The sequence below is a fragment of the Psammomys obesus genome, unplaced genomic scaffold, assembly GCF_907164565.1.
Source record: "Psammomys obesus unplaced genomic scaffold, mPsaObe1.curated_primary_1811, whole genome shotgun sequence".
In the NCBI taxonomy this organism is placed as follows: Eukaryota; Metazoa; Chordata; class Mammalia; order Rodentia; family Muridae; genus Psammomys; species Psammomys obesus.
Window position 1 is genome coordinate 4,163,153 of NW_026596149.1, and position 26,131 is coordinate 4,189,283.

Here is a 26,131-nt window from a genome sequence, read left to right on the forward strand (position 1 = left end):
GTGACACTTATTGATTTGCTTATGTTGAAACACTCTTGCATTCAGATTCATGAGAGGAAAAACCTACCATACATAGGCAGTTTGTAACACAAGAATACAAGGGTTGTTTGATATGAGGAAGTCTTTAATACAATAAAGTTGATGTGCTTTCGAGAGTGATAAAAAAAACTCATAGAAAATTCCATCTGACCCTGAAAAGGCATTTGGCAAAGTTCAGCAATCTCTAAGAATTTTGCAACACTTGGATTTGATGCATTTTCACTACTTGCAGTAAATTATGAACATTTATCCATTTTATAGCCAGTCAGGAATATATGAAAGTTTTTAAAAAGCCCTTTGTGCTCATAATATGCTTTTTCCAGGCGAATAATTTATGTAATTGTTTTTCAATAAATATTTTAAGTAAGTATTCTGTTAATATTGCTTAGTTTTGGAAGTTATTAAGAAACAGAAGAGTCAGAGGATCTTCGTCTCAGGAGAGATCTTGTTTCAGCAGTCTTTCTTTTCTTTGTTCGTTGTGAAGGGGCCTTGTTTCCTTTTGAACATAGATTCCTTTTGTTGAGGAAATGCTACTGAAAACATTTGTGTGTGCCTTGACAGTGGCCCTCCCAGTCACTTCCATGCTCTTATGACTTCGTCTTTGTATATGTGGTAACTAGAGTTCCATGAAAATGGGCCAGCCTACCTATGCCTGAGCCCATTTCCTCTCTAATTGAGAAAAGCCCTTAGCTCCTTAGCCCATACACACATCCTTCTTTACATCACATACATCCTTAAAGTAGCTTAAATCTTCATCTTCCACAGCCTTAATGCCTGTGCCTCATGTCTCAATCCTTTACCTGCATCATTTGTCGGGGCCTGCTGATTTTTTTTCCTTCCTATTCTGGTGGTTAGATTAGTTTTTATGTATGGAACTTGGATGTTGCTCCCTGCTTAAAATGTCATGAGTCGAGGTTTCTGATGCAATGATTTATAAAAATGGCTGTTTGACATTTGAAAACGTCTTGCCTTCTTTTCATGAGTTCTTTCCCCGTGTCGTGCTGAACTTGCTCCTTATGGGGCCACAGTGTGTGATGTCATTGTGTCTGGAAACAGTGTCTCCTGACCTGTTTCCCCTCTATAGAGAAACCAAGTCATCATTAAAATGTAGGTATGAAATTTCATGGTTCTCATAATAGTTTTTCCTCCATTTTCTGAGTCCTCATAGCATTTTTTTGCTGTATGCTGTGTTTATATTTTCTGATTGTATGGCAGTTAGAACAATTCCAATTGGAGAATATGAAGAAGTCACTATATTATAAAGCCTTTGGTGGAAGGCTCAATTTTATTCAGTTTTCCTATTGTTTACCATAATAGATTTATACTATATAGTTTATACATTAATATTCTGAATCAAATATTGATCATAATATATACATAACCAATATACTTTTTATTTCAGACTTATAAATGTCATTTGATTTGTTGTAGTCCAGAGTTTTTAAACATTGTTTTGCAGGACATTGATACCACTGCAGACACCAAAGAGAGCTCTCATAAAAGATAGTTGTGTGGGTCATCTCATTTATTTTTATGAAGTAATTTTTGTTTTTCACACTTACACTAACATAAATCATTTAACTAAAATACCACTTGAAGGATAATAAAATTATTATTATGCTAGGCTTGAGAGACAATGTTAATAAATTAGAAGATAGCGTTAATGCCTAATAAGATAACTATTTTCTTATTTTTGAACTCATGAAAACTTTATATTCTTATATTGAGTCAAAGTGCCAAGAATTTTTGCATCAGATTGAATGCTATGATAAATATCAGCTCTTTATAGCTTTGGACAGTGTCTTTTTCTGAAAACCAAGCTTGAATTCTCTATGCAGTCTCTTCGGAGATAAACGCTAGAAAGCTTTTCAAGACAGTGCTTTGGACTCTACCAGAATCTAATCTCCCATGAATTATGTTTCTACTGATTTGGAATACAGAGGCACAAGCGCTCCAAGCGCAGTTACATCCATGATCATTCTCACGGCCTGAGGCTCTGTCTCTCTGGCAAATGCATGTGGAATTCACTTATATTCTTCCATGTGTTTGAAAGCAGTGTGCTTCTTTGAAACTATACTCTTAGAATGTCTTTGTAGTTTTGTTTCCACAACAGCTGGACTGTTTTGATATGTGTGGATTTTTTTGTCTTTTGTTTGTTTGTTTGTTTGAGGCAGCTAGCACGTAACCTTGACAGTCCTCAAATTCACTGTGACACTGAAGTCCTGTCCTCCCGCCTCCCCTTGCCAATTGCTGGGACTGTAGATGTGTGAGATTACAGATCCAACACAGCTAGTTTGTGGCATAGGCTTCATATGTTTTACTTCATAAGCCATTCAACTGCAGGTGTATTTTTCTTGTCATTTTCTGTTGTTGTTGTTGCTTTGTTGTTTGGTTTGGTTTTGATTTGGTGTTTTGAGACCCAGTCTCACTAAGTAGCCCAGATAGCCTGAAACTCTGAAACATTCTTCTTGCCTCTGCTTTTCCAGCACTGGGTTTACATACATGAACAACCTTGGCCATTAATAGTCATCATACAAAGGAGGTCTTTAAAAAAATACATTTCAGCTGTTTAAGTTCCCAGTGTTGAATACATACCATGGCTATGTAGAGTGAAGTGATATATGATCATATAAGAGATCCTAGCTTGAGGCTCCTTTTAGGCTTCATTTCTGGTGGTATGCATTTCCTAGTATCTATGAGTACTGCATGAACTAAAAGGAAAGGACCTGAGCAAGGCATGAGAGCAAGCCAGTGAGCAGAATTCCTTTATCACCTCTTCTTCAGGTCCTGCCTTGAGTTTATTGCTCTGACTTGCCTCAGTGATAAAATGTGAGGGTTGTAAGTCAAATAAACCCTTTCCTTCCCAAGTTGCTTTTGATTATAGTTTTTATCACAGCATAGAAACCTAACCAGGACAGATATTGGTACCAAAAGTGGAGTATTGCTATGACCAATCTGACCTGACTGTGTTCTTCTTCAGAGAGATATGGAAGTGTTTGGAATTTGGGCTAAAAAGCCCTTGAGCTCTCGGAGGTTAAGAGGACATTGCTTCAGCTTTGGTGGAGGCCCCAGAATTTGAAGGGGCCATGGAAAGCAGCTGAGGCTTGGCTCCAGGAGGCAGGGTTAGAGTCCATGAGGAAAGGCTGTTGGTAAAGGAGCAGACTAAGTTGCAGTGAAAACCTCAGTGTATTTGACATGCCAGGAATCTGGGATGGGAACTCTTGTGTCCCAAACACAACCACTTCTCTTCCTGGAATAAAGCACCACAAATACACTACAAAAGTGTAAAAAGACCTATGTTTTGGTGATATTTAAAGCATTTGCTCCTTATAAACATATAAACTTATGAATATTTAAGCTAAAATATTTACTTAAACAAGACATTCACAATTACTATGTTCTCAAGAAGTAAGAAATTATAAGTTATATAATTTAATGTGTAAAGAAATAATGTGTAAAGAAATACATAAAGAACTAGCTAAATGAGAACTGTATGTTTTTGAAAAAAATTATAAAGTTCTTTGCACTCTCTCTCAGAAGATTAAATTTTATAATATATCTTATCATTTTATAGAAACTTCTGCATTTTTGAGTTATCCACATTAATTGGTAACATCATTTTTGAAACATTAATTTTGAGACAGTTTCGTGTATCACAGGCTAGTTTCAAACTTTCTTCTTGAGTCTTCGGGTCCTCCTGCCTCTGCTTGCAGAATACTGGGTTACAGGCCTGTGCCACACCTGTCTTTCTGGTCAGAAAATCTGTAAAAAGCATCTAGTAAAATTTGTTTTGAAATACAAATTGTTACAAGTTTTCGGAGGCTGAAGCAGGGCAGTGCATCGATCTAGCATGAAGCCGGCCTGGGCTGTACAGTGGGACTGTCTGAACTTCCTGTTCCAACAACGTCCCCCAGACTAAGTCAAACCAGAACCAACCAGCAAGCGCATGTGCGAGATCTCTGTGGGATAAAGCAACTCAGCAGCTCTCTGCACTGGTCAGGCACATCCCTGTGCTTTCTCTAACTGCTGATACCATTTGCACAAGAGAACATAAGCAGCCTAAAGACTTTCAGAGAAAAAATATGAGTAATGATTGTAGACACCAAAATAATGCATCAAGTGCAGTCAGGCTCCAAAGCTGAGGCAGTTACCTATCTACAGGCAAGATGATGCATAGAATTATGATAGCACTCACAGAGCATCAGAGTTTACTCTCGTGAACCACAAAATCTTTTTTACTTCGTTGTGTGCCAAGGAAAAGAACTTTCCAGCTGACCTTACACCCATAGAAATCTTTAGCTCAGAGCTACAGCTGTGCTCTAAGAAGCATAAAAATTTTGGATAATTTGCCACAGAAAACCTAAAAGTGGTTTCTGTTTGCCTTTAAAATGATTAGGTTTATAAAAATTAGAAGGCAACATTTTAAAAACTATTTATACAGCTAAATAAACTTTTCATTTTTATCTTAAGCAGCATGTAACAGAAAAAAGCTGCAAACGAAAGTAGTATTTGTTAAACATAGCTTTTACTGCTGAGCTATGTCGGAGTGATTTCCCGCTAGCAGTCTTGTCTCCTCACATCATTGGAATTGTCACACCTTTCTGTCCATTGTGTTCATTAGTTTGTGTGAACTGGAGAGTACAGAGTATAGAAGTCACCTTTATAACATTGCTGTGGACAAACATTCTCTTTATCCCCATTTTCTAATATGTTGTAACCCATTGAAAGAAAACTCAACAGAACCAGCTGTGTATGAGGGAAGAGTCTATGCAGATGCAGGAGGCCCCACTTTAAATTAATGTTCACTTGATTGGTTTGTATGTGCAAACTCTTGCATGCCTCTAAAGTTTTTGCTAAGAGTACCAGAAACAAGCTTTCTGATCTTAGTTTATCAATAGCAAAAGTACCAGCCCAGCTAGTTTGAAGTAGTGTCTGCCAGGTTAGCAACAGAAAAGGAGAAGAACAGCGATGGGTTATAACTGTATACCTTGAAGTGCCCATTGTCACATCTGGAAGATTGATTCAGGTGCCCTGGCTCACATCTGTAACCCTGTCACATCTGTCACCCTAGCTAGTCAAACCTGTCTTAAGAGAGTCACAAGTCTGAAGCCAGTGAGGCCCATACAGAACGTTCAAGGCTACTTTGTGTAACTGTGGGGAGGCCCTGTCTCAAAAACATCAAAGCGGGTGAATGCAGCTAAGTGCTAGGTGCTTGCCGGGCCTCTGTAAGGTGAGCCAGTCCCCTCAAGGAAAAACACAAACAAAAACCTAAAAACATAACTTTGGAAGAATGGCCTCTGGTTGCCTGGCATTTCTTGGCCCGTGTGAGGTTAGATATTGGCTTTGTTGTTAGCTATTGGTGTGTGCTGTCAGCTGGCCGTGCACCTCTCACTCCTAGTCTACCATCATGCTAATGAACTGGACTTTTGTTTTTAAATAAAAATGTGGTGTTTTTGTTTTAATTTAAACTCTAGGAGAGATGAATGTTAAACATTTACCAGTCCACTACTGTTTGGAAATATATTTATCATTAAGCATGAAAGTCTCTCAAATTAGGCTCTCTCCAGATCAAGGACCGTGGTAATGGTTGCCCACTTTTGCCATTTCTCTTAATTCCTGCAGTCTTATTCTTGCAGATCACAGGAACCAAATTGTCTCCATACCACAAAGAGTACACTCCTTAAAAATAAAATTAAAAAAACATCAATAATGACAATTCTTTGAAGTTGGAAATTGAAAGAGATGATAGAAAATAATCCTATCACTACCAGAAAGAAGTAAAGTAGCTGAATGTTCACTGCTGTCTGGTCTAGCAGGTTTTACACACACTGAAACAATTAAGACCTGGGTTTGCATCTTTTATTGTGAGAATCTGGGTGAATTACCACTGTAGTTTCCAGTGTCCCCATCTGAGAAATGAACGCTGGGAGGAAGAAACAGGATTTTAAGTACAATGAGAGAAAGAGGGTGCTAAAAACTCATCAGTGACGCTCCATTTTCACATAGAACTCATCACCTTTCAGGAATCTCAGCAGAGCTGGACTGAGGGCTAGGACAATTTGATGGAAGATGCTGGGTGTGATTTTCTGTGGTGTTTTTCATTTTTTTAAACCATTATTCATGATTCCAGCAGTTTTCAAGTGTCCATTTAGTTGGCTCCATTGAAAGAATTTGCGTATGTTGTGAAACACATACCCAAATGTGTTCAAGCTCTTTCTGTCAAATATTTGAAAACTAATTTTTTTTAACGGAAGGTCTCATTTCTATAAAATGCTACTGCTTTTTAAATGGTGATCAATATCTCTCAAAGCCTTAGATTCGATGGTGACTGCTTTACAATGTGGCTTTAAAAAAGTTTTTTAAGTTATTTATTTATTTATTACAATGCATTCACTTGTATCCCAGCTGTAGTGTCTTCCCTCATCTCCTCCTAGTCCCTCCCTCCTTCCCTCTTTTCCTCCTATGCCTTTTTCCTAGTCCACTAATAGGGGAGGTCCTCCTTCCCTTCCATCTGACCCTACCCTATCAGGTCTCATCAGGACTGGCTGCATTGTCTTCCTCTGTGGACTGATAAGGCTATACCCCCACCCCAAGGGGGAAGTGATCAAAGAGCCAGCCACTGAGTTCATGTCAGAGACAGTCCCTGTTCTCCTTACTAGGGAATCCAAGCAGCCTATGAGCTTCCTCTGAGCAGGGGTCTAGATCCTATTCATGAATGGTCCTTGGTTAGAGTATTGGTCTCTGCAGGGAACCATGGGCCTAGGTTTTTTGGCTCTGTTTATCTCCTTGCAGAGTTCCTGTCCCCTCCAGGTCTTTCTATCTCCCTCTTCTTCCATAAGGTTTCCTGCACTCTGACCAAAGTGTGACTGTGGGTCTCAGCATCTGCTTTGATATCCTGATGGATAGAGTCTTTCAGAGGCCCCCTGTGGAAGGCTCCTGTCCTGTTGCTTGTCTTCTCTTACTGATTGCCCTTCTGAGTGAGATTTCAGCCTCTTCCCTAGAGTCTTCCTTCTTGCTTAGCTTCTTTAGGTGTACAAGTTTAGTGTGATTATCCTATATTATATGTCTGATATCTACTTTAAGTGAGTATATACCATGTGTGTCTTTCTGCTTCTGGGATACCTCACTCAGGATGATCTTTTTTAGTTCCCACCATATCCCTACAAATTTCGTGATTTCCTTCTTTTTAATTGTTGAGTGGTATTCCATTGTGTAAATGTGCCACAATTTCTGTATCCATTCTTCATTTGAGGAATGGACATCTAGGTTGTTTCCAGATTCTGGCTATTATAAATAGAGCTGCTATGAACATAGTTGAGCTAATGTCCTTGTTGAATGGTGGGGTACCTTTAGGGCATGTGTCCAGGAGTGCTATAGCTGGATCTTGAGGAAGCACTATTCCTACTTGTTTGAGAAAGCTCCAGATTGATTTCCAGAGAGGTTGTACAAGGCTACATTCCCACCAGCAATGGAGGAGGGTTCCCCTTTCTCCCCAGCCTCTCCCGTGTGCATCATCTCTTGAGTGTTTTTTTTAATATTTCTTTTCATTTATTAGAAAGTGAAAAAATATGTACTATATAAAGGAAACAAAAATTGTCTATTTATAAACACATTAAAGAATTAATACATTAAAATATTTTTACCATCTATTTTTCACATTTGAGTTTTTGATCTTAGCCATTCTGATGAGGGTGAGGTGGAATCTCAAGGTCATTTATATTTGCATTTTCCTGAATGACTAAGGACATTCAACATTTCTTTAAGTGTTTCTCTGCCATTCACTATTCCTCTGTAGTGAATTCTCTTTTTAGTTCTGTGCTCCATTTTTTAATTGGATTACTTGGTTTGTTGCTGTTTAACTTTTTGAGTTCTTTTATATTCTAGATATTAGCCCTCTGTCAGATATAGGGTTAGTGAAGATCTTTCCCAGTCTGTAAGCTGTCTTTTGTTCTGATGACAGTGTCCTTTGCTTTACAGAAGCTTTTCAGTTTCATGAGGTCCCATTTATTGATTGTTTATCTTAGAGCTGTTGGTGTTTTGTTAAGGAAGTTGTCTCTTGTGCCATTGAGCTCAAGGTTCTTCCCCACTGGTTTTATCCAACTGTTTATTATTTGATGAATAAATTGCTCATGTATTTTCAAATTAAACTTATGAATTATAGGTGGGGACGTCAATGAATGATCCGAATTTCAGTTTTTGTTTTTTTTTTTCTAGAGAATTAAAGAATCAATATCCTGAAAATTTCTGCTATTTTTAAATACCATTCTCATCAAGAATAAGAAGTTGTGCTTTCTATGCCTTTGCTGAACTTAATTAAAATGTCATTTAAAGTTTAGTTCATTATAATAAAAATTTTAACTCTTCATGAAAATACATTTCTATACAGATGACTCTGATTTAGATAGTTCTGAAAGCTAAAATGAATTAGGTGTTTTATTGCTTCCCTTTTAGAATGCCAAAATTATTAAGAAGTTTAATCTTAAGTATATTTTTCCTAGATTAAAGCATATGCAATCAAACTGAGAAACGGTTAAGAATATCTAGTCTCATATTGGTGCGATAGGACTGCATCACCCAATATGGCTGTCATGAGTTAATGTAATCAGTGAGCGCTTTAGTGTGGACAGTCTGAATTAGGATGAGGGTAGATTTTGTCAGTTTTGTTCATTGATTGAAAAGATCAAGGTAGTACTTGGCTTTCAAAATGCACACAGAAAATACTGCCACATGACACTAAGGCATGAAAATGAACCTTTTCTTTACACATAAACACTCCAGACAAGAAATAGAATCTTAACACACACACACACACAGACACACACACACACACACAAAGAGAGAGAGAGAGCAATCACCACCAGTGTAAGTTAAACTAGCTCTTGTTCTTCTGGGTACTGATTATTTTAATAATTTACTTCTCAGTAAGTGGGGTTTTTGTTTTGTTTGTTTTTGTTTTTGTTTATTTTTTTAAATCAAGACAGGGTTTCTTTTTGTAGCCTTGCCTCTGTTTGCCTCTGCCTCCCAAGTGTTGACATTAAAGGTGTGTGCCCAGCCTTGTTAAGTGATTTAATGAGAGAATTTCTGTGATATTTGGTTTTTTTGAAGCCAGGCCGTGGTGGCACACCCTTTTGTTCCCAGCACTTGGGAGACAGAGGCAGGTGGTTCTCTGAGTTTGAGACCGGCCTGTTCTGCAGAGTGAGTTCCAGGACAGCCAAGGCTGCCTCGGGGGAAAAAAAAATGGTTTTTGAAATAGTCTTCTATTTTAAGTTACAAATGAAGGCATTCCATGGAAATTGAAACAAGACTTAAGAGTTAATATTTCAAAAGTTATGAATCTGTGAGACTACTCATTTTACTTTCTTGGTTTGAAGTGTGATGAGATCAGTATATGAAGACAGAAGACGTCCTTGGTTAGGACGGTCGTTACTGACTTGATGCTTGAGGCTAAAGTACAAACGTTGTATCACTTTTTAGCAGGGCAGATGAAGCTGCCCATTCAGTCGCTTCTCGTAACTGTAGACATCTGAAACTGAAGTTTTGTAATGAGCATCCTTACTAGAAATTTTCTGTATTTCTACTTACATGAATTCTTCTTGTGTATTTCCCCTTATAGACAAATAAACTTCAAAGTACTTATTAACACTAAAAATTTTACACAGTCCATACAGAGGGAATAATTTCACTTGGCTAATGACACTAAGAAGAGATAAAAGTTAGGTTCAAGGCACATAGGGAGAATAGAGTTTCTGAAGAGCTGCTGCTTCCATAGTTAATTGACCAGGAACTGTATCATGTATAAAAGGTTCACAGCTCACTAGCTTTATATATATATGCTAACTCTATTTTATTTGGGGTTCTTTAAAGCCTCTGCTTTCCAACCCCAGGTAGGAGATAGAAGGTTAGTGGGGAGAGGAGCTACAGCCTTTAGGGTCAGTGTGTTCTTAGGCGCTATCCGAGTCTCCATCAACAGCAAACACAGGCAACAGTCTCCTCCAAGCCACTGTGTTAGAACATTCCTATCTGTCTGCTCCAAACTGCCACACTGCCACTCACCGCATGCCACACTTTCTGGCTCTTAGAGTCCTAGACCACGCCCCTGTCCATGCTGCCCGAGGCAGGTCATTACCAGCTGGCAAAGACTATGCCCTGCGGGAGGCAGTTCTCCACTGTGGACAAACTAAAGCCCAAACTAAAATCCCACTCTTGGGATTAAAACAAAAACATATTTACATAACATACTGAGTTTACAAAGAAACCAAAGCTTCCATTACTCCCTCTCTCTCTCTTCCTCGCTCCTGTTGTAGGCGACAGTGCCATTGAACTCTGGGGTGCTTTGTACCTCTCTGTGCAAATGCTCTCTGGATGTCTTCCTTCTACGGTACCACCTTGCTCAAGTTTGGCTTACCTGGGAGGGACCTGATCTTTCCCTTGTTTTTGTGAAGTCCTCTTGCTCTGCACTCACATAACTCTCCTGCTTCCATTTTCTGCATTACACTTTCTCCAGGAAGTGCCACATCATCTGTTTCTCGTGTGTTTATGTAACTATCGTTCTAATAGCTGGTCTCAAAGTGCTTTACACCTCCTTCAAACCCATCCCTTTGTTTCCTTGAATAGGAGGACTTCATCGTGTTTCCACAGTTTGATGTACAACTTTCCCCAGACCAAACATGACAAAACAGTTTCTTTTACATGAGTTACTAGGGAATTATTTATTCATTGTGCTTCCATAAAATCCAGAAATCATGTAAACAAACTGTGTTATGAATTAACTGGTAGAGCATCTATTCTGAGTCGGTTAAAGAATTGCCAAGAGTGATTAAGCCTGTTCTCTCTCTTTCTGGCTCTGAATGGGGTGATGACAGCCACCGAAGAGCTTCTTCAATAAATCCATTCTCATGTTCAAGTTTTTCCAGATGTGAGAAATAATTAAGTCTTAGCATTTATTGGAGCCTTTTATGCTTTTCAGGCAGGAACTGGCAGCTGTGATGAATTAACTCCGCCTGCGAGTATATGTTGTTTGGGGTATGTGTGAATATATGTACATGTGTGCATTCATACACATAGCACTTGCCAATAGTAAAACAAGGTCAGGCTTGAAAACAAAACAAAATGAGAGGCAGGTTACAATGCATGCTAAACATTTTCATAGCAGCCCTTCATAATTGAGAGCACTTTCTCCAGCAAGTCCTTTTTTCTTTATTTTTTGCTAAATGTTAAAAAAAAACCTAGAATAAAATACTCATAACTGTTAAATGACATATTGTTAAAATATGTGATTCTTATAAGCCACAAAATAAGCACATTTCAAGTATTTAATATATTAATAAATGAGGGGACCAGTAAGATGTTGCTGTTGGTTCAAAGGTGAATTTGAGGAACCATAGATGCATAAATAATAAGGAATACTGAAATGAATTCATAAATAGATGCAAAGCCAATAATCAATTGTGTTCTCTAAGACATAATTTACATTTCTGTAGATAAGGATTCTTTGTATTATTATCAATTTTTAACACCTTGCAGAATTACAAAATAGCTTAAAGACAGTATAGTTACAAAGAAGTACTTGATGAGATACTCAGCTTTTTTTTAATATCAGGGTCAAAGTCTTTCACAACTATTCCTGACACATTCCACGAAGAACTCTAGAAAAGGGATACATACATACATGCACTCTAATATATATATATATATATATATACACATATACACATGTATGCACAGATACATACATACATGCATACGTGCATACATACATACATACATCTTCTTTTGTGATAATAAAGCTGCCTGACCCTCTGGTTCTTGTTAAGGGCCATATCAGAATATTCAAACCACTGACCTCTTTTCTTGAAGACTGTAGGACAGTGAGGGCCCCATAACCAACTGGGGTTTAGAGGCTTATATACACCTTCCTAGGGGAGAGTGTAGCAAAGCATGATCTAGGCAATTTTAGGGAAGAATAAATTATTTGGGAGGGGGATAAATGAAGTCAGAAAGACAATGGATTCAGACAAAGTTTGTTTAGGCTTTGGATGTTTGGTTTCCTCTTCTTTGGCTGATGAATAACATGGTGGAAGACAACTCTCTTCCCTCTTGGTAGAGCCAGTCCTTGTGTAAATAAAGGATTTTCAGAGAAAAGCCATTTCCAGCTTCTGCTGATTCATTCCCAAGTACCTGTAATCTAAAACATCCCATGGTCCGAGGCTCCATATTTTCAGGTGTCTTTAATCTCAACTCAGAGCTGAACCATAATTTATTGTAATATTTTATTAGGTATTTTCATATGTAAGTAAGTTGTCTCCATGCTGAAGAAAAGCAAAGAACATACTCTATTATGAAGAAAAGAAAGGAGAACTGAATGGAATAAATGTGGGATATCTGTTAACAGAACAAGACCCTTGTTGCCTGTGACACTGGGGATAAGGACAGGGAGGCTTGTGTGACTCACCAGAGTGGTACAGATGTGCTTCTTTGGCCAGGGCTGTGTCTCTTCACGTTGTCATTACTCACTTGGCAGTTGCTATAGAACTCTATCTGCTTCTGCATACACATCATGCTATTAAAAGTTCAGGAGACTTCAGAATTATTATTACACAAGTCAGCTCTTATCTTTCCACTGTCAGCTGCTGGGGGATGCCCTTCTTCACCCTTTGAAATAATAGGACCCTTTTAAAACTGGAGCTTTTCTTGTAACTGTGCACCTTGTTGAAAGCTCAAGTGATTTCCTTTTATTAAAGTGCCATTCTGAATTATGCCAGATGGGAGGCAGGCATGGATTAAAGGATCTTCTGTAGAAGGTGTGGTCAAGCCAGATTTGGAATTCTATGGGTTCATCAGGAGGAATGTGATCTCCCGTGTTGGTCTCATTCCGTATCATTTCGTGGAGAGAGGAACAGAGTAAAAATGTAGACAATGTAAGTGAAGAGTGTAAAGTAGAAAGGGATTAGCAAGCGCATAGATGCTTCCTTTGTGGATACTCCGAGGTGAAAGTACGTACTGGTATACAACATTAAACTATGATTTTAAGAACGATAGGTATTTTTAAAACATAATAACTACCCTCAAATAATACTTTTTTAAAATCCCCAAAGTCAGAATTTAGACCTATTGACAGAAAAGCATGGCTATAATAAAATCAGGGCTTGAAGTTTTTAGAGGAAATTTGACATAAATTTTATATTATATTCTTATGTAAGCGAAAAGAAGATGCACTAAATCAAAAGTAACGGTGTATGTGGCTTGCCAGAAAGTCCATTAAAGAGCTCACCCGGCAAGTTCTGAGGTTTTCTCCTTCCGGGGTATGTGTTCCTCCGCACTGGCTCTCCTTCCCTGGGCAGAGAAGCAGCCCCAGCATGCCTCTGCGCTAAGCAGGGCTCCATCATAGTACTTGTTACATCGCTTTGCAAAGGAAGCATGCAGTTAACCGTTCCTGGCCCTCAGTTTGTCCTCTCCAAAGGAAGGCGCTCTAAGTGGGGGTTTGTGTTGGTTTTCGGCGTTGGGGCCCAACGGAGGGCTTTGCCACATACCTGCTTACAGAAATCAAGCAAAGTTTCTAATAACCCTGCTACCGTCTTAGCCTTCTGTTTAATTTTTATGTTTATTTTAAGGCATGGTCTCACTAAATTGCCCAGGCTGGTTTGAAACTCACGCTGTAACTTGGGCCGGCCTTGAACTCGTGATTCTTTTGCTCCCCTCTCCCAAAATAGCTGGGAATATAAGCTTTCGTGATAAATCCTAGCTCCTAAAGATTTACTAAGGATCCACGTGACTTTAAAATTCTGATTCCAGCCTCTCAAAAGAAAAAAAAATGTGTTCATATTAGGCGTGGTGTTTGGTTCTATCTTGGGAACTTTTGTGCATTAAGGCCTGAGTGATTATTTTCTTGCAGCCCAGTGAAGAGCCAATAAGAATTCAGAGCATGATTGGAAACGAGAGGAGAAACTGCTCAAGCCTCATGCAGGTCATTCACTATGGAAACAGACATCACGAGAGCAACACGAGGATTATCATCTGAAGTGGAAGCTAAGAGGTGCATCTTGGACAGTGTTGGCAGTGTTTTGTTTCTGTGTAAAAGTATATAGAAATTAATCATCCATAGGAAGCATTTCCTTCCTGAAGATAGTACAGCGGATATTCTAGACTAGCAGAATAGCCTTTGGGAGAGGACACGAGGGAAACAATTACAGACCACACATTCTTCTCCTTACAGGACAAGTTTAACAATAACAACAAAACATCCTGGCTTGGTGTGGCTAGTATCTCAAGGCTTCCCAATTAATCATCCTTGGGCCTATTTCTTTCTGGCAGTCTGCTGGTCAGGTGGGGTGTGTGATACCTTTCATTTGTCTTCTATCCAGAACGGTTCCACGAGAAGGCCAGCAATGCTTGTAGAAGACATTTAGTCAGTTGTAACAATGTTGCCCTCGGTCACATTTCATAGAAGGGACCAGGTAGAGGTAGAGGTAGGCAGAGCAATAGTTGGGATGAGAGAAGAAGCAGGATTCGTGTTTTGGAAATGAAAGATTTGGGAAGCTGAGTAGGGCTTTTGACTGATGGTCATCACAGATCTCTGCATGTGTCACTGTGGCCTGTAGCACTCATCCTGGCAGGTCTAGAAATTCTTTTACAGTTTGCTGTCTTGAGTAGATTTGTTTTAGATTATTGTTTTTTTTAAAAATACTTACTTTATTATTTATACAGTATTCTGCCTGCCTGTGTGTCTGTAGGCCAGAAGAGGGCACCAGATCACATTATAGGTAGTTAGGAGTCACCATGTGGGTGCTGGGAATTGAACTCAAGACCTTTGGAAGAACAGCCAGTGCTCTTAAACCTCTGTGCCATCTCTCCAACCCCTAGATTATTGTGTTTTTGTTTTTGTTTTTTTTTTCTCTTATCAACCATTTTGGAAACATTCTGCCTTTTGGAAAAGAATTTAAGAAATAGTATGTTTTTAATGGTCGTGCAGAATTCTGATGTCTTCTTTCTTAGAACTTCAGTTTAGGCAGTGCTGAGGCACTTTTCCTAAGAAAGAGCTGATGAGGATCAGTGCATAAATGCATGCTCTATAGCTGGAGTGTAAAATGTGACGTGAAGCTCCGTAGCTTCAGCATGGCTGTTCTTCCTCCACAGATGTTCAGTGGCATATATAGACTGTAGGTCTCGTTAGCTTCCGTGGTTTTTTTAAATTAAAATTTGAAAAATTTTTATAATAGTTTATTAAAATAAATTGAAAAGTATATGAAGAATGCATTATACTTGGCTATTTGGAATGATGTATTACTTTTGATAAAGATGTATTTTATGTAATTGATTTAATTAGTCACCATAGAATATTTTTCTAACACTGATCAGTGATATGCTATAATTTTGTAAAAAGCAAATTTACTGTAAAATTTAAACAGCCGAATTAACACATGGGGAGTGATAGATTCTTAGAATTGCTTAAATTGACAATAAAGGATTTGTTGTGGGATGTGTTTTCTTAATTATAGAACAAGTATGACAGTCCACACGACAAATATCTTAACTTAAACTCTTAATTTTCCAACTGTGTAATACAGTGAGACTATAAAAAATGACTAGTGAATTTGTGAAAATTTATACAATGAGAAAAATGCAAAGAGAATGATTATTTTTGAAGCAATGATGTTTCTAGAAGTCTTAAATAATATATCAACATATATTAACTTCAACTTCTCATGTTTAATGATGTTTACAATTAATGTGATACAGTATTATCTAATTTGAGATTAACAGTCATAATTAACTCAGAATAGATTCTTTGAAGTGGTTCAAAGGGCTTTTTGTATAAATTATTGGCCTCTAATCAGCTAATACAAAGTGAGTAGTTTTGGGGGGATGTGAGAAGTACGTTAAAATCTCATAAAACATTTAATTTAAGTTAATGAAGTGAACTTGTATGGTACAGGGTCTCTCTATGGAAAAAGAGCCATGTCTGACATTCCAGAGAAAACTTTATTTAGACCAAGTTAAGAAATCTTTGGGATAACCAGCTTTACGATATGCTATCTTGGTTGTTATAGCTGAGTAGATTTCTAGAATCTTCAAGTCCCTTTTAAACCATTGGGGGGGGGGGTGTGAATTGAATTAGAAAAAAAAGATAAAAAACATTTTCTGTTTTGGGTTTCTTAAGGTATCCAAAGAATGTTAATTTTAGGTTTATAAAATTGAACTTTGCCTCAGAAGATGTTAGTTTTCACTTGAGAGGCTGGACCTGTCAGAGCTGGAGGGTCCTGGTGTTCACTGACACGCCGTTGAGATAAGGAGGGTGACATGAGCCAGGAACAAAGTCTGGCATGCCTGTTGCTTCCAGTGCCCCAGAGACATCGGAGCTCAAGGGTGTGGCGGTCCATGGAAAGACTCAAGTTTTAAAGCATTAATTTTTTGATAGGGCAAAAATGAAGGTGCCTGTATTCGAGGATGTAAAAGGTGAAACTGAAGAGACTGAAAATGTGGAGGAGGAAGAAAAGCAGGAGGACAAGGTGAGTGAGAAAAAAATTCACCTAAGAACAAAAGTCAGTCCTTTAACAGACAAGGATAAAATGGTCCTTTTCTCTCTCTTTTTAATTTTTTCACATAGGTGTTTCTTAAACCTGTTATTGAAGATCTAAGCATGGAACTGGCCAGAAAGTGCACTGAACTCATTAGTGATGTAAGTGCTTTGAAAAGACTTTTGTCTTAGTTGCTTTGTTCACACGGGTTGTCTGTGTTGTGGAGTCGTGGGGCTGGAGAGAACACCAGAGGTCATCAGTTACAGCACAGCCATCCTCTAGATCACAGAAGTAAGTCCAGACATGTTAGGTGATTTTTCCAAGGTCATATAGGCAGGGACATCTGCTGGAGCCATTGTCCTTATTCCAAATCCAGGTCCTGTTTTTTCCAAGTTGTGCAGTCATCCTGAATTACATGGTGCTGCATCATCAAGCTCATCCTGTTTGAGAACCCCCAAGACTTTAAAAATTAGCACGATGATACAGTCTGTCTCAGAAAGATTTCTATCTAAGTGAACGATTTTCAGCATGGAAGACTTTTATCTAATGAATGGCGCTTAATACTCTGAGAGCCATTTGAAATTTTTGTCAAATGCAATAATTTTCCAAATCACGAAACTTTATGTACCATTAATTGTATCCAAAATTTCTGTGTAATATAGATGTGTGTGTGTGTTAATGGAACTATGCATTAAAAACCCTAATTCACATGATGATATCGTTAAAAAGGAACATTTTTGTTTTTAGGAAATGAAGCTAGTTTATATGGTATTCCAAGGAACTTTTAGAGTTATTTAATGTATACATGTACACATTCTAGTTTATAAATATTCAAACTAGAATTCTAACTTCATAAGGAAGACTATTTCTCACTTAGGATGAGAACGCAACAGATCCAAAAATATGAGAGAATCGCTGGCTAAAAAAACATGGAGTTCTTTGAAATGAAGTGCATTCAGGAAGCTGAGCACAAAACTGGCTGCAACTCTTGTTGGTAATTTGCAAAGTTTGTTTCCTGCAGAGTAGGGTAGTGTATTGGCCAGTTCTCCAAGGTCATTTTGCTCAAGTCAGCTAAACAATAACCTTGGAAATGTTATTGATGCTGGTGGGTTTAGCTTTTTGAGCATAATGTTTATAAGTCTAAGATGAAGTGTAATTTAAAATGCTGCATCTACTCTTCGAAGCACTGTCTCTATCTGTAACATTTATACCTGTTTGACTATGTTTGGTGTAAAGGTGGTAGTAAAGGTGGAAATGGGCATACTCAGCCCGAATTCTTGCGATGGTTAAATTTTAAATTAGAATTTCTTTGTTATTACTTAGTTATAACCATAAGCTACTTAACATGTAAACCTTTTTTGTAAACTGCAATAATGGGAAAGGGTTGCTACAGCGATGACCTTGACACCAGGGGCAGTTAAGATTTAGTGAGCACCTCGTGACAGGTGTCATAGCTTGTGAGGTTGGGTCTCCTGTTTCCCCCCATTTTAGAAGTAAGGGGAGGGAGGTACTCGGAGGTTAGACCAGGGAGGTGAAAACAGAGCTCCTCTTTTCACTCCGCTGTTCTTTCTCCTAGCGGATCCCAGAGTGGATCCCACCAACAGTCTCAGCAATGGCACCATTTAAAGCCCGCTCTGGAGGCAGCGCCGCTCCCAGCTTTGATATGTTTTTACTGAACTGTAATTATTGCTGGGCTGTAGCTTTAATTAGGCAGGTGATTTATTGGAGTGTTTTGGGGGCGGATTGCTTATTGGTGACTTAAGCGCCTTCCTGTAGGGAGGCACAATAGCTTTTTTTTTTTTTTATCACTTTGTGGATGCAAGGTTCGTGCTGTTTTCCTTTAGGTGAAATCAAACACAGGGGAGAAATTTCTGTTTATTATAGATTTGTGTTTCATGGTGGAATGTCTGTACTGCTTAAATATTTAGAACATGATCATTGCTCCTTAATTTACGACTGGGTATGTGCTCACACTTTACTTCAGCATAGAATTCTGCACTTACTCAGATAATAATTTAGTTTCTAGAATTTTTACACGCATCAATAAAAAGTCTGAAAAATTATACTAATTTATAAAATAAAAATTAAAAGAAGGGTTTACAAGGCCCTCAGCTGCAAAATAAATAGGTAAACAAACAAATACTGAGATAAATTAAATGTTCCTTAAGGTTTCAGTTAAATACAACTAATTGAAAGTTAATTGTTCTTCTTCAGGACATCAGTAATTGTATAGGGAGCAAATGACCTTACATTTGAGATTCCTTTTTATTCAATAAAATTTCTAAATTTGAAAATTTTCATTTGTGCTGTGTAGTTGCATAACCAGCTGGTTGTCTAACATGCATCAGTCACTGAGTTAAAATGATATCGACAAATGGACGTTTTGTCACACAGGGTCCTATGTTCTGGTTGAGCCTGTTCTGTATGGTGTACAGTACTGTGTGGTGCTAGATTGGTGGCCCACATTTAACCTACCAAATGCCAAACTCAAGCAGGAACCTGCACATACTTTGGTGGGGATTCATCATTGATCCTGTCCGTGAGGGGCATCTGTGTTTCCTTGCTGCTTTTTTCTTTTGTTTTGTTTTTTTTTTGAGGGCAATTTTCTTTCACATTACTGAGTTTAGAGCTGTTACTGGGTGAGATTGGGAGGAGTTTGCTGAACTAGCAGAGCCCTGTACCCTAAAGCTTGAGGAAACCCTCATATGCTAGAGACCAACTCACTCACTCAGTTGGCAAGTTCCCTGGGAGTGAGACAAGGTCAGTGTGACCCTCAAGCCTCGGCCATCCCAGTAGCCTACCTCCTTGCCGCATGCATGCCGGGCACTCCACACCTACTCCTATCTTGTGTAGGCAGCAAGCCTCAAGCCTCTGTGTAGTGTCCATGTGTCCCAGCTCCAGGGTGTACAAATCAGAAGTTGAGTGACTGTCCAAGACCTTCCTGTGAGCACTGGGTACAAAGCTCAAGTGGAGTGCTATCTAAGCCAGAGCCTAGCCACCAGCCACCCTCTGCTCTGCTTCATTTCCAGCACGGGTGTGGGCGTTATGGGTTTCTTTGCACCAGATAACTTTATATTGTCCTCCACTGGTCCGGTTTCTCTTCTTTGGATCTTCTCTTGCCTTATATGTCTCCATAGCATTATTATAATCAGAACTGTGCCCAGCAGTCCAGCTGTGGGTCACTTGGGACTATGAGTGAGTTGATACTGAGTTGTGTTTCCAATGCCCCTTGTAAAGCTGTTTGGAGTTCCACAGACAGGGAGAAACCGTTAATTTTTGACCTGTTGCTGATAGCTTGGGCCTGTTGTCTTTCATAGCAGTCTGAATGATTGCAAGCTTGCTTACACCAGATAGATTGAATAACCACTTTCCTGCCTTCTTCCCTCACTTTTGAGAGTATCTGAGGCTCATCTCATTGAGCTTGCCATTTCACTCTGAGAGAGAGAGAGCCAGACAGACAGATAGACAGACGAGACAGAGAGACAGAGACAGAACCAGGGTCATTTGAAGCCCCGGAGACACTGCTATATCCAGGCCCCTCTGCTAATATCCAGGCAGTATGTAGAAATGTTAAGTAAGGTTGGCTTGGGGTCAGTCCTGGGAGGCTTTACTGTGTGGAATTCTCTACAGCAGAGAAATGTCAGTTTTTCAGGTTTCTCTTTGGGAATTAGTACAAAGTATTTTTCTTTCTTAACTCCTTGCCTTGTTGATGTTTATTTTTCTTCAGGTTTTCTTTTCTTCTCTTTTCCATGTCTTTCTCATCTAGTTTCTGCTTTGTGTTTGAGCTGCCTACACCATGGAGTTTCTTCTGCATAACTCACACCCCTGCCTTGAAGGGCATCTTGCCTCCAGGCAGCATCTTAATTTTCCTTTCAAGTGTGTAACACTTTATCTCTCTAACTAAATGTCCTGATAGTTCATTTTGGTTGTCAAACGCCTCATCAATCCCTTGTATAAATTTCACTTGTCTACTAGATTGAGCATCCAGAATTGTGGGTCCAATAATATTCTGGGTGGTAGTCATAAAAAATATTAGGCAAGCCAGGTGGTGGCAACTCCCTCCTTTAATTCCAGCACTTGGGAGGCAGAGCCAGGAGGATCTCTGCGTTCGAGGCCAGCCTGGTATACAGAGTGAGTTCCGGGACAGCCAGGGCTACACAGAGAAACTCTGTCTCAAAAACAAAACAAAACCACTGGGCAAAAAGGAATCTTTGGCAGGCTTCATGTATGTGAAGCAGAATGAGCTTGTGTAGAACTAAGCCGGCTTCACAGCGGGTAGTCTTATTGAGTACTTTACTGCAAAGATTGCCAGGTGCTAGTAGGGGCCTGCGTGCTAGTGGGGACAACTTTTTTTCAGGCAAATAAACTTGTTTGCTGTGGACAAATCCTTCCCATGATGAAAACATTAAATTCCATTGTGACTCCTCTAGAGAAAGCCCAGAGTATATTAGAAAACCCAGAAGAGTGACCTTGGTCATGACCTTCTGGTTCATAAGCTGTGATCAAACTGTAGTTCTTTCTCACCAGACTTAACTAAATTCAAGGGATGTGATCTTCTTTGTGCAAAGACTTTCTAGATAAGCATCCACGTAGGAAGAAATAGTCACAAACATTTCCACATCTGTCATGCACTCTGGGCCATTAGCTAATCTTGTTCTTGCCATGGGCAGGAACAGGAAGAAACTGTCCACTAATTCTCCTCTAATTTTAGAGGGAACATCATGGGATTAGGGGGAAAAGCCAAGGGATAAAGTAAATGTTTGGGACCTCTAATTGACCATGAAGCCATCAACATTACCCTACTTCTATCTTTAATTTGAAGATATGTTGGGTTGTGTGTTTTCTGTGAGACAGATGGTTGCAAGTAACAGCAAGAGCTTACCCAGTGCAGGAGAGAATATTTTCTCTTCCCATATAAAGCCTGGAGGTAGGTGGCTCCGTCTCCACACAGTGGCCATCTTCATTCTCCCTGGTATCTTTTCTTCTGCCTTGCCTTCATCAGGGTCCTTGGTTATCATCTCCTGACATCACTGCTGCTGCCCCCATGATTGAGTGAAAAAAAAAAGATGGAATCTTACCATGTCAGATGACTGTGCAAAGCTTCTCCCATTAGCCCAGAAATAGTAGAAGCTCTGCCGGGAAGACTGCACAAAGTGTCTGGTGGTGGACCTTTGGCCTCTGTGCCCCTGTATCCTCTCAGAATAATGAGGAGTCAAAGAAAATGATGCAACAGGGCCTGTTTATCCCAGTCCATCCTTGGGGATTGAGGTTGATTCCCATTCAGGTCTGTTTGAGTGGACTGAAGGGGTATGGTTAGAAATCTCACCAATACGTGGAGGCAGTCTTAGACTATAATTCATAGACAAGGGTATCATATAACTCATAGACAAGCCATCTATTTGTTGAGTTTTATCTGAGTGAAACTGTGTGTAGTTGATTGATGTTGTTCTTATTCATTTATCATGTCCTATCACACCAGCACAGTAATCCTACAAATATATAATAGAGTTAATTATGTAAAATCTTACGAACATTTACTTATTGTTCTGCATATTGGGGAATTTATTAGGAATTGCACACAAACTCACTGGAAACCGTATACACAAATTCATTAGAAACCCAACACCAATCATTGTCTGTGTGTGCATGTGTGTGCATGTGTGTGTGTGTGTGTATGTGTGTGTGTGTGTGTGTGTGTGTGTGTGTGATTTGTAACAAATTTTATAAGATAAATACCAACAGGCAAATGACCTTAAATTTTAAAATACATCTTAAGCTTAAAGATGCAAATGCATCCAACTTCTAAATAAAGATTGAAGAAGGTCATGAAGCCTGGCAATCAAGGCTGAAGAATTTGTCTACAGAACAAAGGAAGTAAATACTTCACCCTTATCCCCAGCTCCTGTCCTCAGCTTTTAGCCCCTGTCAAGCATTATCAGACGGCCTCTAGCCATAAGCACATACCACTGCACTGGAGAATGTGATTCTGATGGGAAAGATGGTGGCAGAAGATAAAAATAATGAGCCAAACTTAAGCCTAATGATAGGCTATTTTTTTCTCACACTTAATTATATAACGGGGTACTTTTTTCCCCCTATGATCAAAATAGCCTGGTATTTATCATCCTGCCATTAACGATTTAATTACTAGTGACTGAGGAGAGAGATTTGCAGGAACCTTAAATTATGGCTAATCTTTGAGAAGAAAAAAATGTAATTTAGTGTTCAGATAAGATAAATATGTTCTCTTGTTGATTTCATGAATAAAGCAAATGGTAGGCATTAATATCTATGAGACACAGCAGTGAAATGTAGAGTTTTGAAATTACTTACTGTATTTGTATCTGTTTACACCTCAGGTCAGGTTAGGCTCCTCAAATCAGATTTGCAAATGGGAAATCTCCATGGAATGTTAGTCCATTACATCAATGTTAATCATGCCCTCTTAAGAGCTGGGCGGTGGGCACAAGCAAACATCACATTTGAATTATAATTAGGAAGACCATATAATTTATCGTGTGAATTGGGACAGTTTTCCAGCTTACGTATTTATGGTCTTGTGTAGATAAACATGACTTTATTACAGAACGATATAAATTTCAGCAAATTACTGCTGTTCTCTTGACGTCTCTGAAATCTGCCCTACCCAATTTTCATATCGTCCAGCAGTTAACCTGACAGGGAGACACTGCTGGCCCTTCTTCATACTCCTTTTACTTCTTGAGCTCATGTGTCATGTGGAATCTCAACAGGAGAATAATTTTGGCCTCTCTCTAAGTAGTGTTTGCTAGTGATTCATTTTGCCAGTGAGTTTGAGAAAACTGAGCATGTTCACTTAAGCCCCCAGAAGGCTTTCTCTGGTGGATCCACCCACTCACAGCACCGTGGTATTCTGGAAAGATCTGTACCACCTGGAAAACATTCTGGGCAGATTCTGAGCAGGGGGATAGGTGGGAGGGAGGCAATGGGTACTGATAGCTTGGGAAAGTTGGATTTGAAGAAATCAATTAGTAATAGGCCTGTTTTGGCCAAAGTTTAAGTCGCTTTCTATGATCTGGTCTGTAAAGGCAGCAAGGCTAAAAGTAATATGTTTGTTTAGTTTCTACCCCTACATCTCAATATTTTGAATCTTTTCTGAGCACTTCTTGTTTTTTCCCTTGAGGTAGGCAGCTGTCTCAAGCCACAGATCTTTTGGCCAATAGGCTCAGGTTTGAACTCTGTGTGTGTGTATGTATGTGAGAGAGATTGAGAGAGGGAGAGAGAGTATGTCTGTGAATGATATGTATGTGTGCACATTTGTGTGTGAGTGCAGGCAGGTGTGTGTCACCGCACATGTGTGGAGTCAGAGGACAACTTTGATTGTAGGTTCTTCCAACCTGTTTTTAGACAGGGTCTGCCCAAGCCCACCCCAGGCCCACAAGCTCCTAGGCATTCTTCTGTCTCTGCCTTCCACCTCCTTTCAGGAGTGCTGGAACTACAGATGCTTAAGTAGTTGTCTGACTTTTGTGTAGGTTTCGGAGATTTAAGTTCTGGTCCTCCCACCTACACAGCAAGGACCTTCATCCTTTGTTTCCCTAGGTCCCCAGCCCTGAGCCCTGATGACGACTGCATATTGGAAACATGGTTCTCCCCTAGTCGAATTGCCTATGCAGCTCCCTAGGGGGCGGGGAGGGATCGCTGATTTGGCTGTTCTGAGGGGCATCCTGCCTTTCAATCTTTATTTCATTAAATGAAGTTGAGTAGCTTAACTTCTTGTGAAGAAAAAGTTCACTATAGCTGATTTTTCTTATGTTAATTAACTTTTTTCAGATTCATTATAAAGAAGATTATAAAAAGTCTAAGGACAAGTGTACATTTGTGACTGACACTCCTATGCTAAACCATGTGAAGAATGTTGGTGCTTTTATTTCTGAGGTAAGGTCTGAATAGCTGTAAGATGAACTGAGGTTTTCTTTCTTGTGTTTACATGGATAAAAATGTACATTAAAGTTGGAGAATAGTTTTGAAAGTAACACTGAATATTGGTCATATCTAAGTTATCTAACTCTATGAGCCAGGTTTGTGTGTGTAAACTGATTTTACTGTATTTCATTGGTGAGTGCTGTTATACTGCACGTGTGTATTTTGACTGTAGTTGTCCTTTCTTTATGTAGACTTAGCCTTGAAAAGAAACATTTTTATTCATAGAGGAGACAGTTCTGTCAGCCTAGTTAATTTTAGAAGTTTCAAGTTGTTCATTTCCTAGTGGAGAGGTACATAATTGAATACCACATTGGAAATAAGTAAATTTTGTCAGCTGAATCCTTCAAATGTGCCACTTTGATAAATAATTTTTTTTATTAATTACAGTTTATTCACTTTGTATCCCCCCTATTCCTCCCTCCCTGCTCCCCTCCCAAATCTCACCCTCCCCCTTCTCCACCCATGTCCCTCTCCCAGTCCACTGAAAGGGGGGGTCTTCTTCCCCTTTCTTCTGATCCTAGTGTATCAGGTCTCATCAGCAGTGGCTGCAATGTCTTCTTCTGTGGCCTGGTAAGGCTGCTTCCCCCTCAAGGGGAAGGTGATCAAAGAGCAGGCCAATCAGTTCCTGTCAGAGACAGTCCCTATCCCCATTACTATGGAACCCACTTGGATACTGAACTGCCATAGGCTACCTCTGTGCAGGGGTTCCAGGCCATCTCCATGAGTGGTCCTTGGCTGGAGTATCAGTTTCAGAAAAGACCCTTGTGCCCAGAATTTTAGGATCTGTCACTGTCCTTGTAGAGCTTCTGTCCTCTCCAGGTCTTACTATAGCCAAACTTTGGGCAGAGTACAGGGAAATCTTTGATAAATAAGTTAAAATCAACTCTTTTTGAGTGGGATAAGGCTCAGCTGGAGAGAGGCACTGATTCGGAAGCCAGGGCAGAGGAAACATTTCCAGTTGGAAAGCCACAGAGTGCCTTGTGAGTATTCAGTGCCACAGCGCACAGTGGATCTTGTGTCATAATCTCCATTGGGGGATTGCGTTAGCCTGTGCATGAATTTGAGAAAGAGAATGAATAAAGCAGCATTGTAAATGACTGACCTCTAGTGTTTTGTAACTTTTGTTGGAAAGAGATAAATGTGACACACTCAGGATTCTCTAGTAATGTGAAACAATTTTGAGAAGCCAGGCCATTTCTGTTATTATTACGAGCATCTCTAGCTGTGGGACAGAAGGCCTACGGAGGATATGCTCCATCAGTCAGCACCCAGATCAGCTCCTCCCTCCCAGAGGAGGGAGGGCACTGAAACCTCATGCACAGAGCATGAAGAAACATGATTTTTTTTTCTTGTGTTACCTATATTATTTATCCTGCATAGAGAAATTCTTGGTGTTCTCAATTTGTGATTGATTAATTTTTCTGAAAGGAGTTAACTGCAGAGCCAAAATTACAAGTGGTGACCTATTGTGTTCCAGGGAACCTAATTTTCCCAAGAGGAAATGGTGACTGAGTGTTTGTCTTTTCAAGTAATGATAGAGCTTGTTCATAGTCAGTGCAGGCTGAGGGCACACACACACACACACACACACACACACACACACACACACACACACA

General features: G+C 39.4%; 1 protein-coding gene across 2 annotated transcripts in view; it reads left to right on the forward strand.

The window, feature by feature from the left end:
• Nebl (nebulette) overlaps positions 1 to 26,131 on the forward strand; it is a 365,083-nt gene that overhangs the window by 229,985 nt on the left and 108,967 nt on the right. Inside the window, exons 5-8 of one of the 2 annotated variants that reach the window (XM_055593781.1) lie at positions 13,931 to 14,071; positions 16,454 to 16,544; positions 16,643 to 16,714; positions 24,363 to 24,467. The exons of the other annotated variant lie outside the window; for it this stretch is intronic. Of the exons in view, the coding sequence (XP_055449756.1) occupies positions 14,013 to 14,071; positions 16,454 to 16,544; positions 16,643 to 16,714; positions 24,363 to 24,467 (327 nt within the window). The 5' untranslated portion in view covers positions 13,931 to 14,012. The remainder of the gene's footprint in view (positions 1 to 13,930; positions 14,072 to 16,453; positions 16,545 to 16,642; positions 16,715 to 24,362; positions 24,468 to 26,131) is intronic. 2 annotated transcript variants of the gene reach the window in all.